Below are 19,252 nucleotides of genomic sequence, written 5' to 3'. Positions count from 1 at the left end.
TTGTTTTGGTATTAGCAGCTGCACGGCCAGGAGACCACATTGTTAATGCTTTCCTTAAAGGGTCGCACTGTAAAGGAGTAGCTGTTGTGAACATGCTCCGATTCAGATACGACACTCTGTTTTTGTGCAGTGTCAAAGCATGCATATTAAGTGATTTGCTCTTGCACCTGGGACTATGGCCCTTTATTCCATTCACTTGCAGATGCTTGGTGCGATTTCTCAAGTTGCTTGGGAGAGAACCAATTTCAGGCCCATTAGATACCTACCTGTTAGCTGGATACTCAAAGGCTCTGTCATCCCCTCACCTTCTTGAGCATGCCAAGACAGCAGTTTTGAAATGCTTGATGGTTGAGGGCTGTCCTGTTGCTGTCATTTGTTGAAGCTGGAAGTCTTGCCCCCAGATAAATTCTTTACTTTGGCAAATGAAAAGCTGGAAATAATTTACTAACTTAAAGCTCCTCCCTTCAAAGTATTCTGTCAGCTCTGCCAAGGAATGGCTTTGGGAAGGACTGTAGTGTTTCTAAAATCTGGCATTGATTACGAGGGATTTTTCTAAAGCAGGGTTATTGGTTTGATTATTTTTTCCCCTGAACATGCCATGTAAATTGAATACTGATGTGCAAATTCTGTCTTCATAAATATGACTTTTTAAATCTGAGTGTACTTTTGTTGTAACCTTCAGCATAATGTAAAACTATTTTCTCATTAAAATGAGAACCTGTGGTAATACAAGAGGGATTGTGGAATACTTCTTTTTAAAGGATATTTCTCTTTAGAATTAGGAAAATGCCATGTGAAAGGTCAATTGAGACTTGAATGTTGCACAAAGCTTGTACCGATCTCTCTTCACATGGCTGAATATAATTCATAGTGATTAAAAATGACTGTTCTGCCCAAGATCAAAAACCCTTTCGTACTGTGTATTCCATTGTATTTCTAGTCATTACACATTGGTTTCTGAAAATCTGGTACAAATAAAAGCAGTCCAGATGCAGTGCTCGGTGCTTACATAGCTTAATCATACATTTACTAAAAGGTGTCCTAGAAAGAAAATACTTTACTGCAAGGGCCATTGTCTCCAACAGTGGTAGCGTTTTACTTATTAACTCCATGTCAGATAAAGGCAACATTAAGAATCTACCACACGTAAGTAAGACCAATCAATGTCAATTGTCTTAAACCTAGTGGAAGTGAGTATTGAACAACATATGCATGATGTTTGGATAGCTGGTTCAGTTAATATTTGTGTGTATTTCCATGTAATAATTCCTGGCATGTCTCTTGATATTTCTGATAAGTGCATTGTTATTGAATAATTGCTACTTAATGCAGTAGATTTCCAAGCAGCATTATGACACATGTAAAGCATGCAAGTTAAAACTCATTTTTTGCAGCTATGTTGTTACCAACATCCATTAGCATGTGTATAGAAGTGATCAAATATCTCTTGCATCTCCAGTAAGTGCTCTGTCAGCAGACGAGAAGACATTACTAAATCTTTTGTTAGCACCACAGAGTCTCTGCAAGCCTGCTGACAGACAAAACGGGAAACAAGTATAACCAGCTATTGAGGAAATGAAATCATTTCTAGTTACACATAATGCTTGTTAATATAAAAACCATACATGGTAGTTAATTTTTAAGGGAAATTTCCATTCATTCTCTCCCAAACGTTCTCTATTGTGTTTTAATGCAATTTAAAAGTAGACCCTTAATTCTTCCCACACGTGAATGAATTTAGAGCTTTGAAATGTTGGCAAGTATGAAGAACATACTCTGTATAATGCTAGCAAATTAAATTCTATCAGGAATTGTGATTTGCTTCATTTTTACTGGGAAACAGGCACCCTCTCCTCACTACAAGACCTAAATTCCCACTTCAGGAGTTGCTGTGAGGAAAACGTTTTGGTTTTCCTCCTGCGAGCAGTCTGACAGCCATGCAACCAGGACAAATACAGTTACCTTTGTAGCACGGTAAAAGCCAGACCTATCATCTGTTGTGCTAATACTTGATTCTACTTGTCAGAGAGGGACTTGTTCTTCTCCCTCCTTTGGCAGTAGTGGTGAGTCAGAAACACGTTGTATTTGGATGTTCCTTTGCCTGTCGCACCAGAGAAATGACTTGATTGGAAGTACAGCTCGTGGGGCAGGGCTGGGAGAGCTCACCAGCACTTGCTGTTGAACGCAGATCTTCCCAAAGCTCTGCTTTAACACAGCTTAAACACAACTTCTGTCCAGAGAAGCTGTGGATGCCCCATCCCTGGAGGTGCTCAAGGCCAGGCTGGATGGGGCCCTGGGCAACCTGGTCTGGTGGGAGGTGTCTCTGCCCATGGCAGGGGTTGGAGCTGGGTGGGCTTTCAGGTCCCTCCCAACCTGAGCCATTCTGTGATTCTGTGTAACCCAGGCTGGTGTCATTATCTGTAGCTGCTGTCCATCCATGCGTCTTTACGAGTGGTACCTTCAAAGTACTGGACGTGGGGAGCGCATACAGCTCCTCCATCTTCTCCTGCCCCCCTGCAGGGTGGGGCCAGCAGGAGCATGCAGGCACCCCCCTGCTGGAGGGACAGGTGCCAGCCCCCAGGGGCTTGGCTGGGCAACCACGAGGGGCTCACTGGGGGGCTCGCTGGCCACCAGAGGGGGGCTCGGCTGGGGCACAGCGCCGGCATTCCCCCAGCGACACCTCCTCGCTTGCACAAGCAGCCTCCTGGGGACATGCCTGCCAGCAAAGGCGGAGCACAGCACCCAGGGTGAATTTAAGATAATTTGGGAGCCTAAAACCACCAGAATAACTGTTTACAGGGCAGCAGGGGTGTGTATGCACTTGCAGGTGATCTGAGGCTTTACCACAAAACCGCCTCCTGCAGGAGCCGGCTTCACAACCCGCCTCCTGCCCTCTTGCACCTCCGTGCCGTGCTCCATACGTCAGCCACTTGGGAATGCATTTTCAGCTAACGCTGCTTTAAAGAGAAGTGAGGGCTGGGGGTAAAGCTCTGTGCCTGAAGGAGGTTAGCTGAGCTTTAGGAGTAATGCACACTTCAGAAATGACAAGAAAATGATGTTCTGCTCAAATACTAGTTTGGGGAGCTGACTACAGCCTGCTGTAATGTTTTCACACGTTTCTGTGTCTGCTTTCACATTTCTTTCTTGTTTTCAGCAGAATTCAGATTGGGGTTTCATCTTATTTTTAAAAGGAAAAAAGTCAAAATATTTGAGTCTTTTTTTTTTTCGCCTCAAGTCTAAGGCATTTAAAACACATATGTGGTGTGTGTGTGTAACTTATGGATTACTGTAAGATATTATTCTACATGCATCATTTTTTGGCTCATCAAAAGTAGATCTCGGGTCAGCCAGAGAGTAAAATTGTGTATCAAAAGTAATGGAAAAGGCCTCTGTTTGATAGATAATTTAACTGGTCTGTACAACTTGGAACTCTACTGTTGTTGGCACGCAGTTATTAAAGGCTGTCTAAATGCTGACTTTGAAGTGTTTCCTGTTGCTATGTGAAGCTGTCTGTTTCTGTAGGTATCTGTCACAGCTGGGTGACGCTGTGGGTTTCAGTCGTGCCGTTACGCTGAGCTGGCCCCATGCATACGGAACAGCTTGCTGCCAGCGAGCGCCCGACTCCCCTTCTGGCTTCTTGGTCTGGCCAGCCAGTGTAAAGGATATGCCACAGATCTGGTGTTTCAACAGTGAGGTCATTTGTTCTACTTAATTGATCATTGAACAAATTATTTTGGTAATCACTGTGGTTTAGGTTTTTATTTTCTGACAAGAGAGCCATAGCTTTCTTAAGTTCTTTCTCCAGCTTCTTCAGGTTTAAGGGAAAGAAAAATGCAGAGTTAGTAATCTCGTCTGATCTGGAACGTTTCTCTGTAATGACATTTATTTGCAATTCTTGAAATGTTCAGCTGCGGCTCTGCCTTTGGGATCTGCACAGCCCTTTGCACATCTATGTTTGTTACATAAATGCTCGTGCTCCAGTCTTTCTCCCCGAACCATTGCTCTTCTCTAACTTGGCTTTTATTGAAAGTGGTTCACGGAGCGTGGTTCTGCGCTTCTGCTAGTTGATTGAACCAGATTTCTTTCATTGCTTACCAGAGAAGTTTTCGGCAGTGAATGTTTGTTAGCACTGTGAATTGAGAAATGATGACAGTGAGCACCTACCTCTTCTCAGCCATGCCCTGTTTTCTCCCGCAGATTTATTGGTTTAAAGATGGGAAGCAAATTTCTAAAAGAAGTGATCACTACCGAATTCAAAGAGAACCTGATGGAACTTGCTCGCTGCATACTACAGCCTCCACCCTGGATGATGATGGGAATTACACTATTATGGCTGCTAACCCACAGGTAAATGAAGGTTTGGCTCCAGAGCAAACATGCTTCTGAACATGAATCTTCAGAAAACTATCTCATCTTACATATGCATAATTTAATTAAATGATGAAGTCACCATCAAGTATATAAGGTTAGATTTCTGTTTTCACCTTGCATCAGGAGGGTGGGGCCTTTCTATCTTCGGGAGATTAGCAACTCAACAGCATTTTTTTTTTTTTCCTAGGGCTTGAGGTTTCAGAGGGGATGGATGTTGTTTTTAATCACTGTTCCGCCATTTGTTTCAGCCGATAGCATCTCAGTATCCTAACTGAGTATGGATTGCATATGTGTTATACAAGGGGGAAAAATCAAGCAGAAGTAACCCAGTCAGGCTGATCAGCTCTTTCATTTTTCTTCTATTGACACCATTTACTGACTGAGGCCAACTTTTTGAAGCAAGTGGGATTGTATCACACCTCCACATGGTTACATGAGGCAGCGATAGTGATTCTGTCAGACAAAAAAAAATTCAGGCCCCTATTATATAGGGGGGACGGTCTCCTGTGTTGATCCCAAAGTCTAACCAGCGTTCTGAAATACGGCGTTACTGCTTCATAATGTTATTTCTTCCTCACAGATCCAATGCAAGAGCATCCTAGTGAAGTAACTTTTTCAATCCACTTTTTCCTACAGCACAGCAAACCCAGGGAAATTATTTGCACGTGAGAAACTGAGGCAGTAACATAACTTAGGGATATAACGAATTACTTTCTTCTGTAGCACCAAATAGCTTGCCAAGACCAGGGCTGCAAGTAGAATTACACTGTAAAATAATAAACTCTATCACTGAGACAGAGTTTAATCTAAACAGGAGTGTTGTGCTCTGTTATGAATGTTGCTAGGTTACTTAACATGACACTTCCATTTGTGCCGTGCTCTTTTACTGTCAATCCCGCTCGTGTTGCAGCGTGTGAACGTATGGGACTGTGCACAGGCAACGTGGAAAGAGCAGTTGTAGTCCAGCCCCCTGATTCTACAAATTGCAGTGCTTAAATCTAGGTTGTTTACACCTATGTTCTTTCTACATATACAAATAACAGAATAAAGAAACAGCAAAAGGCCGAGGGAATTCTTCAAGCTGGGAACTTTTACACATGGAAAGAAGAGCATTGTGTTACGACACTTGGTACTTAAATTAACTTAAAGCACGTTAACTTGCTCAACTTAAGTTGAGCAAGTTAACAGCAGGTTTAAAAATGATTTAAAAAAAATGCACAGATAGATATGCAAGTTAGGATGCAAATCCTGTTCATATTCCTATGAAAGTTGTTTTAGTGCATGTGCAGTATTTTCCTATGTAGTGTTACTATGGGATCCAAAATCTTAGATAACTTGATGAATAAACTGCCTTTGAATTCGGGCGCTGACATCTGTCCCTGAATAACTCATGTGAGCATGTTTAGGGCTTGCTTTTGTACATTTGTTATTCTGAGTAAAGCTCGTTTGATGACACAACAGTGAATTAGTCTAGATTATTAGCTCTTGTTGTTGATGACACTAGTTTGTTAATGTTTTTTTTAATGTACTAAAATGAGGTGTTTTTGTACTGTTCCTAGTTTGGGGATTGAAAAAGCAGTTTTGTTAAATGATAAAATTCTGTCTCTGTGCTTTTTTTTTCCTCTTTGGAGAAAAAACAGAAGCATCCTTCTCTGGCTCTCCTAAACAAAACATCTGTCTGTTTCACCAAGCCCATTATATTCTTCCTTCACAGTACGATTCCCAAGCGAAGATACTCTTCTGCTATTAGCTTGCTTTTACTATGCATTTAACAGTACGGTGGAGGCAAAGATGGGCTATGAGTTAATGTACTAGCCTTTCACACTAAAAGATCTGGATTCCAATTCTTTTAAGTCATCCCGAGTGGAAATAATTTTGGCATAGCTTCCTAAATCCTAATGGAAAGTTGTCCGCATCTCAAAGCTATCACAAAGTTAGGCACATTTGGCAACCTTTCCTTAAGAAAAGCAAAATATGTGGATATCGGGGAGCTCCCATCAGGGTTCTGATGGACTGGCAGATACTTGCTAGACAGTTGCTGGGTTCTGGTCTTTGCTATTAGGACCATCAAACTACAAAGCAAAAAGGCACGTTCTTGGCTGTTAGAAATCAATTTATTTCGTTAAAGCAAAGGATTCAGTTCGTTAAAGCTCTGCCAGTTGATGCTGTCTCATTATCCGGACTAATACTAAAGAATTTATGTGTGTAAAACGACTTGTTGACACACCTTGGAAATCATCCGTGGTGGTTAATGCTGCGCCATTGCCTATGATATGAAGTGCAGTGATCTGGAATTAAACTTCTGACACCACTGGGGTTTGCAGTAAAACTTGCCATATAACTTAATCCAGAGCAAACTGACCCCAGACCTAGAAAAACATAAAATCTTGCCTTGTTTAGGCCTTTACTTATGGGCTACATCCCTTAACTGATCTCTTGCCATTAGCTTTAAGTATGGCCTCAAGCTGGGTCCTTATTTTCGCCTTCTTTCCTTTTATCTCATTCTCTCCACTTTGCAATAGGCACCCACAAGTCTGGATTTCCCGTACTTTCTGGCCATCTTCTCATGAATCACTTCCCGCATTCATCACTTCTTTCCCATTCATCCCACAACTTTTCCAAATCTTTGGCTCCCAGCTGGTTCTTCCCTATCCAAATTCCTTAGTCCTTTGTGTTTCCATTTGTGTAGCCTTCATGTATTGAGAGACAGAGATGATCCCAAATTGTGAGAATTCATCACCTGCCAGAAAAAGATGAATATGCAGTGGGCCTAAAATAGAAATTTACTTGTTCCAGATGGTTTTAATGGTCTTGTAACACAAAAAAAAGCTTTTGCTTAAGAAATTGCTGTAGGTCATGTGCAATGGCTTATTTTAACACAGTTGTTTTTCTTGTGAACTAAACGGGTCATGGGAATAAAAGTGGGACACAGACTTCATTTCTACCAGTCCAGCAGTAACAATAAGGCCATTGCCTTTTGAAGGCTGCTTGTGTCCCCGGTGAAATTGTTTTCCATGTGCCATACACAGAGAACCCGCCCAAGTGCCCCCACATCAATAACTTAGTCAATGTACTGTAAGACTTAATTGCTGGTGGAACTACTGCTGAGGGCTTTGTTTTGTTTTGTTTTTAATGAAAAAAACTCTGGGATAAAAAGTAGATGGTGGAACATTTTAACTTTATTACAGTCACAGTTATTTCAGTCTGTTTGGTGTTAGATTGCAAGCTGATACAATAGTTTAATATCTGAAGGTATCTTGACAAATGATTTTAAATAACTTCGTGAAAGAAGGGATTGTGTTGCAGACTCTGTAACAGGTGGGCAACAAAGAAGAGATAAGGTTGAACATTTATTAATATTACATGCTTTAAGTATTTTAATTTTCCTCCTCTCCATCATCATAACAGGGCAGAATAAGTTGCACAGGAAGGCTGATGGTTCAGGCTGTAAATCAAAGAGGCCGCAGCCCTTGGACATCTCCTGGCCAGCCTCATATTAGAAGGTACTTCGTGCGTTTTTTTTTTCTTTCAATAATATCTATTTTGAAAAATTGCTATGATAAAGAACCTGATCTAAGGTAAGGCAGATATACGGCATACAGGAGGAAACCTCACCTCTGCTAAAATTTCTTCAAAATGTGCAGACTAAGAATTACAAGCAACTTCTGAAATGATGCGACTTTAAAGTATCTTTTATTTTGCCTGCCTCCTCCTCTCTTTGTGGTGTTCACTAACTACTCTGTCTCTCACGTTAGACTGTAAGCTGCTAGGAAAGACCTTGTCACTTGCATGGTTTTTAAAACATCTCACCTGGCTAGAATTCTCTTGGGAGCCTATACTTTCTGCAGCTTTTAGTAAGCATTCATTTAAAGAAACAGCAGAAATAACTGCAAGCCACATCATTTATTAGAGTTGCATTTGAAATATTTCAGTATTTTGGTGATTTCAGTTTAGGTTCTTACAAGGAGTTATGAGTCAGATATAAAGTATTAAACTTATCTTTGGTGAGGTTTACAATTATTCACATACAGAGCTTTGGTTTATGTTTTTGGACCATATAAGGGAATTTTCCCTTCAAATACTTTTTTTTTCCATTGCCCAAAGCATTTATGAGGCCTTTTAGCACAGCTTAGACATCTTTAGACAACACAAAAAATTCATTTTGGTTACCCAAACAGAACTGCTTTCAACAGAGTATAGGGCTCTGGTTCAGTTGCCATAACGAGGCATGTGTTTTGCTTAATGGTCACACAGGCCAGAGAAGCTCAATATTGCCTAATTATGACATGTAGAATAGGTGTAATTCCCTTACGTCTGTGTGCAGCAAAGAAACTCACATTGCTCGTGCATACTGTAGAACTGTACATAGGAGAACCTGCTAATTAGGAAGTGTCTGGATTTTAAAGATCTCATCAATCTTAGTTCTGCCCTGACCAAACGGGGCTTCCTACAGCCCTGAAAGTGCTTCCCAGCACCTCTCGGGGAGGCGTTCCACCAGCCCCCTCCCACGCTTCAGGTTTGGGCCTGTTGAGCTCAAAGCGCTTACTGGGGCAGGAGGGAATTTCCTGCCACCGCTGCGTTGTGAGAACAGCCCAGGAAAGCTGTGTCTGTTTGGTGTAGCCTGTCCAGCAAATAAGACACATTACACCTGCAAATAATAGGTAAAAATGAAAAGTCTCTGATAATCCATGAAGGAAAAAAATGCCTCAAAGAGTCAGGTTTCAACTGAATTAGTCAATGCACGAGGGTGAGAAAGGGGAAACGTCTTTAAAAATGGGGAATGGAGAAAGGAAAATAGGTAAGGGCAAGGGAACTCCGAGCAGCGACACTTCTGCTCCTTTCTGGAGGATACGATGCGGACGGATCTCTTTCGGTAACAGGCAGAACCCAGGGGTAATAACGGGGAAGGCTCGTTTTGCAGTCTCGCTAAATGCAATTGAAATCCAACGCCACTTACAGCTGGTATTTTGCTTTTTAATTGCTGCAAGCACTCAGGTGCCACTAGAGTTTTAGATGGGTGTCCAGTAGAGTAATGAATTATAAACGGGAGATTTCCATATAGCAATTTAATTAAAATTAGGGCAATTACTGGGAATTCTTATTTCCTGTACAGGAGGTCTGTTTCTGCTAAGCATTCAGCACAGTGCTATTTCTGTTTAGCAGCTTTTCCCACTACTCCCATCGCCCCGTTCTCCCCGAGACTGATGAAATTCGAGCATGTAACACATTCCTACAACAGACTCCCACCATCAGCTTCTCTCATGTAGCATACCACAGTGCTGCGCTCCCCCATAGGCTCTATGATTTGTCACGCATATTTCTATACACTTTTGATAAGTAATACTCCTGTGGCCTTACAATGTTTTTTTTCTGTAAGCTTTTTTTGCTTCACAGCAACAAAAACTTTTTTACAAGTGTAATTATTATCTTAATGAACCTTATGACTTGTTACACTGTTGACAGGCTTTTTCCTGCGGTATTGTTAATCTCCTACTGAACGTGTTCTGGCAGAAGAGCTCTCTGGTTTTGTTATCTTCACTACTTTGCAGCCGTTTTAGAGCATTTAGAACTTTCTAGTTGTCATTTCGTTTTTAATGTCATATTTTTCTGACATTTGCTTAGCTTGCAAAAACTACCTTCTTAGCATTCTTCTGGGAACGAGGTTTTGAATTACCTGAGGTGTACCAAGCTTGGGCTCAATTTCCTAGACATCATGGTGCTCAACACTGCAGCACCCAAGTGGTGTTGAGTGCTCTTGCAAGAGCACTGCAGCCACAGCCCCAAACAAATCATTTTAAAATGCATGGGATTTAAGGAAAATTAAAAAAAAATATATGTATTCCTATTGCCCCTGCTCTCAGTAAGAGCATTAATTTAAATTTGATCTCCTTTATCCCAAGTTAGTGATGATTATCACGTGGTCTGTCATGAAGTGTTCCCCAGCTTGCTACTGTGCACTGTGCCACACTGCCCCACGGAGTCTCCCCGGACACATTTAGACCATGATGTCAGCACTGCTGCAAGTTGCTCTGCAGTTTAATGCCTGCACTGCAACTCTAACAAACCTGCAGCTAATCCATGGGTATTCCTGCCTATTGCACTTTGTCATTCCTAGGCATCTCAAGTATTTGGCTCTATTCATTTCTTTTTCTTTCTTTCTTTCTTCTTTTTTTTTTTTTTTTAAAACCACAACAGGTTTTAGAATAAAAATAAGTGGTTTCAGCTCTCAAGGTTAAGGCTTAAAAGCCATCTGCAATTTTAGGGGTAAATTTATGAAGAGGCAAAAAGAAATGCATTCTTAATTTCTGACACTAGACCAAACAGCATGCTGATTTAGCTTTCCTTTCAAATCTGTGCTTTAAAAAACCTAGTTAAGATTCAAGAAAATACTATCGTTAAAAAACTGCTTTTAATGACAAACACTTAGCCTCTTTATTTTCCACTTCATCTGGTGTAATTTTTTCCCCTCCCTGCTTTGATCGATGCTGCCATTTTGCAGCTGAAGCAGTGAGGTGGTGGTTTTCAGAAGTACTTTCACCCTTCTGTGGTGCTAGTTAACCTGCTTGGCTCAGCCTCACGAGGCACTGAGAAACACTCGTCACTTGGACCTTTAAGTTGTCCTCTTAAAAGCAGTACCTGACCTGGATGCGTATAAACGCTGTGACAGCAGATTTTGCATGGGTAGCTTGCACTTGACTAGATACCATCATTTCTAGCAGGTCTTACAGAACTAATTAGCAAAAGATACGAATACAGCTCTTTTTTTTAATTACCCATCCATCTTTCAGCCTAGCTGCATGTGTATGAGATATGTATATTGGCAAAAATGGTTAGGGACTCGCCAACTAGAACAGAACATTGCTTGTGAGCTGCAAAGCAGGAGCTACTGAAGGAGCTGTGGGCATGCCCAGTGGCAAAAAAGTTAGGTGCTTCAGAGCTGGCTTTAGACATCTGAAAAGCTACGTAAGCATTAAACGAGGAAAAAATATCCAGAGTGGCTACATTTTAATCCACAGAATCTTCTATACAGCCTTCAGTGGTGCAGAACAAGAGAAGATGAAAAATAACTAAGTGTGACGTGAAAAGTCTCTTCTCCACTGAGATGAGTTAGCTTTTAGCTGCTGTTGTTCTCTGAAAGGTAAACATAATTAACAAACAGTACACGTGTTGTCTGTTGTAATCAGCAACAGTGAATGGTTTAAATGCACAAGACGCTAGAAATGAGGAACTGAAGCCATGTGCTAAGGTTTGCCAGCTTCTTTTATTTGTATTGCAGTGATTTAAAGACTAAACAAAATGTACTCTCATGTATAAATATATGATTATTACAAGTAAGTATTCTGTAGCAAGATTGTTGTCTAGATGTTTCTAGATACTTCTGATTTAGTGAAAAAAAATAATTTACCTTTATTTCATGTTATTTTAAGACCACGATCTCGATCAAGGGACAGTGGTGATGAAAATGAACCAATTCAGGAACGATTCTTCCGGCCTCATTTTCTGCAGGCTCCTGGCGACATGACTGTTCAAGAAGGAAAACTATGCCGAATGGACTGCAAGGTAAGCGTCAAGCAAAGGACAGCAGCTACCTTTCCATAACCTTGGCTGATTAAAAAAAAAAAACAAGTTAGATAAGATTTTTTAATGCTCTTTTACCAGTTTGCAGTGTCAGTGGGTTAATTAATCTCGCTGCTTATCAGCAAAAGTTGACAATAAAAACTTGCCTCCAATGAAATTGCTGCAGGCAAATCTTACAGCTAACAGAAAGCTGATTTTTAGAGCTGAGCTATGTTGGGGCGTGGGGGGAAGCAGCAAACACCATAAAGACAGTGCTTCTCCATTTTAAGACCTTTTACCACTTCAGTTTCAATCCTCTGTTAGTTTCAGACAGTCTAATCTTGATTTATGACTTTGCCTTGCAGAATTAATTAAGGCTTGGACTTCTTCTGTTTGCTTTCTGCTGGTACATCTGGGAGAAGCTGTTTGTTTTCGAGCAGTACCCCCAGCAAGTGGCACGGCTTTCAACAGTGCCGGACTCGTTCACACAGACCAAGTATAAACTAGTGCAGGCAGCGCTGTCACTGGGTTATACCTCAGTGCAATGGAATTTAGAGTTCCATAAGTAGTCAGCTAACATCTTTTTGTCTGCACGTTTTCCACAAGAAATTAATTCAGAAAGGAGTATCTTTTTATTCCACGTGAAGAGCAAACAGTCAAAAATGACAAACGGTGTCACCCTGCCTTTTGTTTTGCAATGTATTATTATTTAGATTCTAGCATATCTAAACACTGATTTTTTTTCAGTCACACCCATAAGACATCACGGAATTCAGGGAGCTGGCCAAAAAGCAAGTAAATTAATATAACTGAGTCAATGTGTAATGCAGGATGGAATTAGTAAATCTTGTGGTACACCTGCACTAGCAAACAAACCCCAGCTCCTCTGAAGTAACAAGTCAGGACTCCTCCAGTGCTTTGCATGGCTAACAGTTTCCCATTGTTCTGTTCGTGCCGAAGGTTAGTGGATTACCAACTCCCGATTTAAGCTGGCAACTTAATGGAAGGCCCATTCGTCCCGATAGCTCGCACAAGATGCTGGTGCGTGAGAACGGCGTGCACTCCTTGATCATAGAGCCAGTCACAGCTAGAGATGCTGGGATCTACACCTGCGTTGCCAGCAATCGAGCTGGTGAAAACACGTTCAGCCTGGAGCTCGTTGTTGCAGGTAACGCCTTCGTGCTGAGCGCTGCACGAGGAAAAGTGAATGCTGTCAGGGGACGTGGCTGAGGGGCAGGGGACTAAGACGGGGGAAGCGCGCAGTAACGGGATTGCAGTACGCTTCTGGGCGGCACGGTTACGTTCTGCATTGGCCGAGGTTGGCTGGCAGGTAACCTGCGGGTCCGCACACAGTGACGAACAGAGGGCTGTCAGCCTGAGGGACAGCTGAGGCCACAAACCAGAGTGTTCACCCCAGTGTGCTTCTTACGGGGGGTTTGTGCAGAGCCGTATCTACCTCTGGGTTGGTAGCATGATATGATTTGTGTATTGCACAGGATGTGAGATTAATGCCATTCCAACCTGCTGGCAGAGCACTTCCTTCTATAATTAAAGGCTCATCCTTTTATGGAGTATGAAGGAGCACTGTTTAACAAGCACGGTGCAGCCAATTAATCTCGTCTTCATGCTCCACATTTCAGTTCTCCTGGGGGCCAGGGCGGGGGAGGAAAACACTCAGCTCTATTAGAGCTCACTTCTCCTTTATTAAAATACTGGTGTGGCTGTTTTCTTCAGAGGAATCAGGGTTGGACTTCGTGATTAATGAAGACAACACTTAAGTTTCCTGCCACTTATATTTTTCATTACTGTTTTTTCGCATGCTGCTGAAAGAAAAGCTCACTTTTTAAAGACTAGTGTCAACCTTTCTGCAATTTTTATTTCCACAGCTAAGGAAGTACACAAAGCACCTGTGTTTATAGAGAAACTACAAAACACAGGTGTGACTGAGGGATTTCCAGTGCGACTGGAGTGTCGAATCTCGGGGGAGCCATCGCCTCAGATATTTTGGAAGAAAGAGAATGAGTCACTCACACACAGCACTGACCGAGTGAGGTTAGTTTGATTTAGAGTAATCTCATCAGGCATCACTTCAATAATGGTTTCTCCTGTAATACAACTGAAAAACTAGAAGATGAGAGTGCTTTGGGTGAACAGCAGGCCATAAATATTAACTAGTTATTGTAATACCTTTTGACATTTATTCAAACTTGCAGCCAGCCTGGTGGCTGAGCTAGAATTAAAATGTTAGCTTTGTTTTCCAGCCTTGAACAGCTATCTTTGCACTTTAAGCACCGTGTAGTGGTCTCTTCTCGTTTGGAACTAAGACTTAGCTTTACTTACAAGCCCAGGTTTTCTGCAGTAAAATTTCTCTATCTGCTTCTCAGCGGAAACATTGATTCTTAACTCTGCTGTGTAGTTAAGCAAAAGAGCTTTCTTGAATGACAGTACTGGGATAGCTACATATCCATACCAGTGCAAAATCATAACGCAGAAGTAGTGGAGACACTAACGCTCCATCTCTTCCTTCTCCCCGCTCAGTATCCTGACTGGTAGGAGCTAATGTGTGCTCCGTTTGGCCCAAAGTTTAGTTATGCCCACTCAAGTGGATCTAACTCCATGAGACAACTGAGGGTTTTAAAATTTTACGAGAGGTAAATGCTTTATGCAGGGCTTTATGCACACTTTTCTCCAGCATTTAGTAAATGCTAGTTCAGGTAGAGTAATTGTGCAGCATCTCACTTCTGTCTCCGTTCCTCAGCAATCCATTTTCCCGTGCTCCTTCTGGGAACCAAGGCAGCTAAAAGCTGAGCCCAGCTCTGCTACTACAGCGTGTGTGCGTCTCTGAATCCAGCTATGAGTTAGCGCTGGCCTTTAAATCCCCCAAATCATCTCTATGCAGAAATACTATAGGGGCAGTGGGAAAAATGTCATTATATAAATTTTTTTGATTGTAAGATCTTTAAGCTTGTTACCAGTATTAGATTGCATTTTGTAAAAACACTGAAGAGCAGTTTTAATATAAAAGATTTAAATATAAATATTTTTAATATAAAAAGAAAATTTTAATATAATATTTAGTAAAATACTTAAAAATAATATAAAAAGGAACTCATTACTGGTATGACACTGTAATAAACTATTGGTTCTTCAAAATAACTACAAATATTTCAGTACCTCGTTCCTCAAGTGAAATCTTTTATCCTTTCCCCACAAAGTCTGGGTAAGTTCTGACATCCCCACTATGTCAATGTGACTTCCAGATGTCTTAACCTGTAATTCTGAAAGAGAAATTGCTGCATGTGATTTTGCTTCTTAGTTTTTCAATATAGGATATTAAACTACCAAATTATCAAGCATATTCAAGGTTTTATTTTTCACTTGTTAATTTCAGAGGAAGTTTTATATTAATTAGAAGTGGACTACAATTAATTAATCTGTAACTAGGATTGGGCCTGTGTATAAGGACATTTAAAAACAGTCTACGCTGGTTTGCAATTTAAATCGTAATTTTCTACTTTTCTTTTGTTTAGCATGCACCAGGATAACTATGGCTACATCTGCCTGCTTATTCAGGGAGCTACAAAAGAGGATGCCGGTTGGTATACCGTTTCAGCTAAGAACGAGGCTGGGATTGTGTCTTGCACTGCCAGGCTGGATGTTTATAGTAAGTGGCTTCCTTTTTCATGATCACATTGATCCCCCAAAAGCAATAGTTCTCCAAGTTTCGGTTTGTTCGCAGAATGGTTTACTTGGGTCTCTTTTTCTTTTGTTTATAGTTTCTCCTCAATAGTAACGATCCACATCAAGACAACACATGCTCTGTCAAAGTACTCCCACCATCTTTCAGATACCTAAATCAAAACAAGCATGCATGCTTTCTATTTTTACTTAGTATATTAAATAGAGCTAATTAACAACAGATAACGGCATGATGACATTAATTTTGTGGATCATTATTACTATTGCTCTGCTAGCACTTCCCTAACCTTTTGTATTCTTTCATCCATTAGTCTGTAATACACGGGTGACTACCAGAAGTGTAGTAGATGTAGTAGTAGTAGCCTTTCTGCTTAATTATTCAGTTTGTTCCAAAGCAGCCCCTTGCACAGTGACCATTTTCTTAAACTAAAATCCATTACCAGTCCTCATAACAAGAAAAAAGGAGGTGAGAAAATTGGAATGATAAACGATCGTTTCAATGACTCGTGAATTAAAAACTCCACTCAGCATTCTTCTGCGTACAAGGGGTGGCAATGATTTCCCTTCCCAAACAACAACCAGATGATTTCTTTTCCTGACCAACAACCACCCCTAGAACAGGCCTGTCACTGTAATATTAGTGCACAGACATAAACACCTTGCTGTTGCCCTTATCGATGATACAAAGAAAGGTAGAAAGCAATGCCAAAAAGGCAAAGGAACAAACAGATACTTGGTTTTTACTAACCACATTTGATGGTGAAACTAGATGCTGAGGAAAATTAAAAAAAAAAAAAAAAACCTACACTAAGAAATGAAGCAAACTTGCCTTTGATGTGATGCTTCTCAGCTGCTCAGAAATTGGTTATCTCCTTCACAAAGGGTTGATTGTGCATCTGGTACGCTTTGTTGCAGAGGTCAAGATGTCTACATCTTTTTTTCTTTCCTTTTTAATCTGTAGCTCAGTGGCAACAACAACCTCAGACAACCAAGCCAAAGAAGGTGCGGCCCTCGACCAGCCGATACGCTGCACTTTGTGACCAAGGACTAGACATCAAAGCAGCTTTCCAGCCTGAAGCAAATCCAGTCCATCTGACAATGCAGTCTGGTTTGGTAGAGAGCGATGATCTGTAGACCCGAGCTGCCACTTCCATCATTTTCTTTCAAAGCAGAAACACTGAAAGCCATTGCCTTGACCAATGATACTCCTATGTCACTTTATGCAAAGGCAGACACCTTCAAGTACGAAAGATAAAAGACAAACACAATAACCATATATTCCTTATTCATTATACCAAATTAGAAGAATAGGTAGATTATTAATAGAAATGTACACATTGCACAACAAATCACGTTCACCGATTCCTTATACCTAAGTTGCTTCAGCTCTTACAAATAACCCTTTTCATAAAGGCCAAACTGCATCAGTGAGACAGATTTTTCAGAAGAAAACACTATCACTACTTGCCTTCCAAAGCAGTAAGTAGATGCTACACAATCTTAATGGTGCGAGACGTTTTATTTGAGGCCATTAGATCACAAGCAAATTAGAATGTATGGTTATCTATAGCTCTGAAATGGCAATGCATTCTGATAGCTACAGTGAACAAGTGCAATATTGTAAGAAAAAAACAGGAAGGGACAAGGAAGAGAAACATAAGCAAACGTTGCAACTCTGCAACCTGCTTTTTATTCTACAGTGACAAAAAAAAAAAAACAAAAACCTTGCCTTAAGTGCCATTAGTGTGGACAATTCTATAAAGCAACATCGACGCCATAATTTTAAATTCTTTTGTATTTTTCCTTTCTGCCACCTAGGAGGAAGCTTATGTACAAACATACAGCAAAGATTATTTAAGCGTAAGTAATTTAACTTCTTCAAGCTAATGAAGAAAAAGAGCTGACGTAATAAGTCTACTCCAGACTATAAATCTTAGTAACTAGAGGAGAAAAAAAATGCCGACAGTACGACCGGTGCAGTAGGTTACTGCAAGGGGTGGGAGGGGGCGAGGGCAAGAGGTTGAAACTCTCTGCGGATTTCCCGAGGACAGCCTGTGACCTCGTAACGCTCCCACGGAGGAGTCTGAAATTCTAAGGTGAGCTGAAAACTAGGGAATGTACGGATGGGACGTCTGACTGTTTAGAGCTTGCGTAACGCGTATGAGGATTTTAGAAATGCATAGTAAGTGAGAAATGGGTTGAGACTGCAATAGGAATTTCAATGACAAGTATACACCATAGGTGAGAAACTCGCAGATCTGAGGAAGCAGAAACTGAAGATGGACAAAAACACCACCAAAATGTGCGCCATTTTTTCTTCTTAACATAGCATATGTCTCTGGTGGACTTTTATTTTTTTTTATTATCCTCCCTATTGTAGGCAAACTACAGCTCTTTTAATGGGTGCAGTCTGCGCGCAGTAGATGAAATGCCTTAAAGCTCCTTACAGAATGCAAGGCAAATCCACATCAAACTGGAGCCCTACCTAGTCAGACCTGACAAGGTAGTTTTAAATTAGAACCGAATGAATTTCGGATGAGGGGGAGGGAGGGAGGGATGGAAGAATTACTAGACGTGACAAGAAAAATGAGCATTTGATGGTACGAGCATACTTTGCTATGAAAGGAAAACACTGTATTCCTTATATGAAGCACATATATGGTATCTTTCATTATTTATAATAAAAGTGTTGAAATCTTTTATCTCAGTTCAGTTATTCAGAAGTCCTGTACTTAGTTTTTTTTAATTTTGTAATTGTGTACACCATATATTGCATTACTGCTATACGTGTATTGCTTTGTAAGTACACAAAGTTTGTTTTGTTTTTAGTGACTAATAAACTTTAGCACATAAGTTAGTACTATTCAGTGCAAACTGGTGCAGGATATGACCGGTGCCGGGGATCGTTACTCTAAATTAATGTCATAGTCCGTCATATGGGAATAATCTGATTATATTCTAGAACAAGTATGTCATCATTTGCCCAATTTTTCACAACTGTGACATGCTAATTTACTTTTTTTTGTTTAGCTTCACTAGCATTATTTTGCCACCTTTTATTTGTATTTATAAAAATGTACTATCATTACTTTGGATTGTTGTGCTGGTATAATGTGGGTTTAACATCAATAAATATTACACAAATAGAATGTTTTGCTTCTGGTAAGACTATTAACTGTTTCACTACAACCATGCACATTTAATATTTAGAAATTTAAATCTTTTGAATACAGACAAAATGAGGGCCATATGAAACATCTACAGCTGACTACACTGTGTTTATCATAATGCTGCCCTTGTGACCCTAAATCTTTTTAAATAGGAACATGACCCATAAATTCTGAGATACTTCTGCACAATGCAAGTACCTGAAGATGCTTTTTTCCCCAAGATGTTACAAAAGGTCTAGTTTTCATATCTAGTAATTGCTCTATGACATGACCAACAACTGATTCCAAGTAAAGGGCACTGTGCAAGTGCTGTTAAATTGGTTTAAGAACAGAATTCTGAAAAGGTAGCACCAAAATTAAGCAAACAAAATGTTAAGACTTACATGTAAAATCCTTAATGTTAACTAGCTTCTCCTTCTCTGCTTTCTGCACAAAGATACGGGGAAAGCTGTAAG

The 19,252-nt window shown here is 40.6% G+C and overlaps 1 protein-coding gene and 1 long non-coding RNA gene across 10 annotated transcripts in view; one reads left to right on the top strand and one right to left on the bottom strand.

Moving 5' to 3' along the window:
* The window catches only part of PALLD (palladin, cytoskeletal associated protein), a 201,763-nt gene extending 182,987 nt beyond the window's left edge, over positions 1-18,776 (top strand). For all 9 annotated transcript variants that reach the window (XM_080589024.1, XM_080589020.1, XM_080589023.1 and 6 more), the window contains 7 exons: positions 4,198-4,347; positions 7,780-7,874; positions 11,799-11,931; positions 12,889-13,096; positions 13,815-13,980; positions 15,459-15,592; positions 16,589-18,776. In XM_080589024.1, the coding sequence (XP_080445150.1) occupies positions 4,198-4,347; positions 7,780-7,874; positions 11,799-11,931; positions 12,889-13,096; positions 13,815-13,980; positions 15,459-15,592; positions 16,589-16,761 (1,059 nt within the window). In that variant the 3' untranslated portion in view covers positions 16,762-18,776. The remainder of the gene's footprint in view (positions 1-4,197; positions 4,348-7,779; positions 7,875-11,798; positions 11,932-12,888; positions 13,097-13,814; positions 13,981-15,458; positions 15,593-16,588) is intronic.
* On the bottom strand, positions 11,847-16,593 carry LOC308193915. The gene is made up of 3 exons (XR_013950053.1): positions 16,457-16,593; positions 15,103-15,206; positions 11,847-11,976 (listed from the first exon to the last, which is right to left on the bottom strand). It is a non-coding gene; the product is annotated as an uncharacterized lncRNA (long non-coding RNA).
* Positions 18,777-19,252: the final 476 nt, after the last annotated feature.

The sequence above is a fragment of the Anser brachyrhynchus genome (assembly GCF_964034855.1).
Source record: "Anser brachyrhynchus genome assembly, chromosome: 4".
In the NCBI taxonomy this organism is placed as follows: domain Eukaryota; kingdom Metazoa; phylum Chordata; class Aves; order Anseriformes; family Anatidae; genus Anser; species Anser brachyrhynchus.
This window is presented reverse-complemented; position numbering and strand designations above follow the sequence as displayed.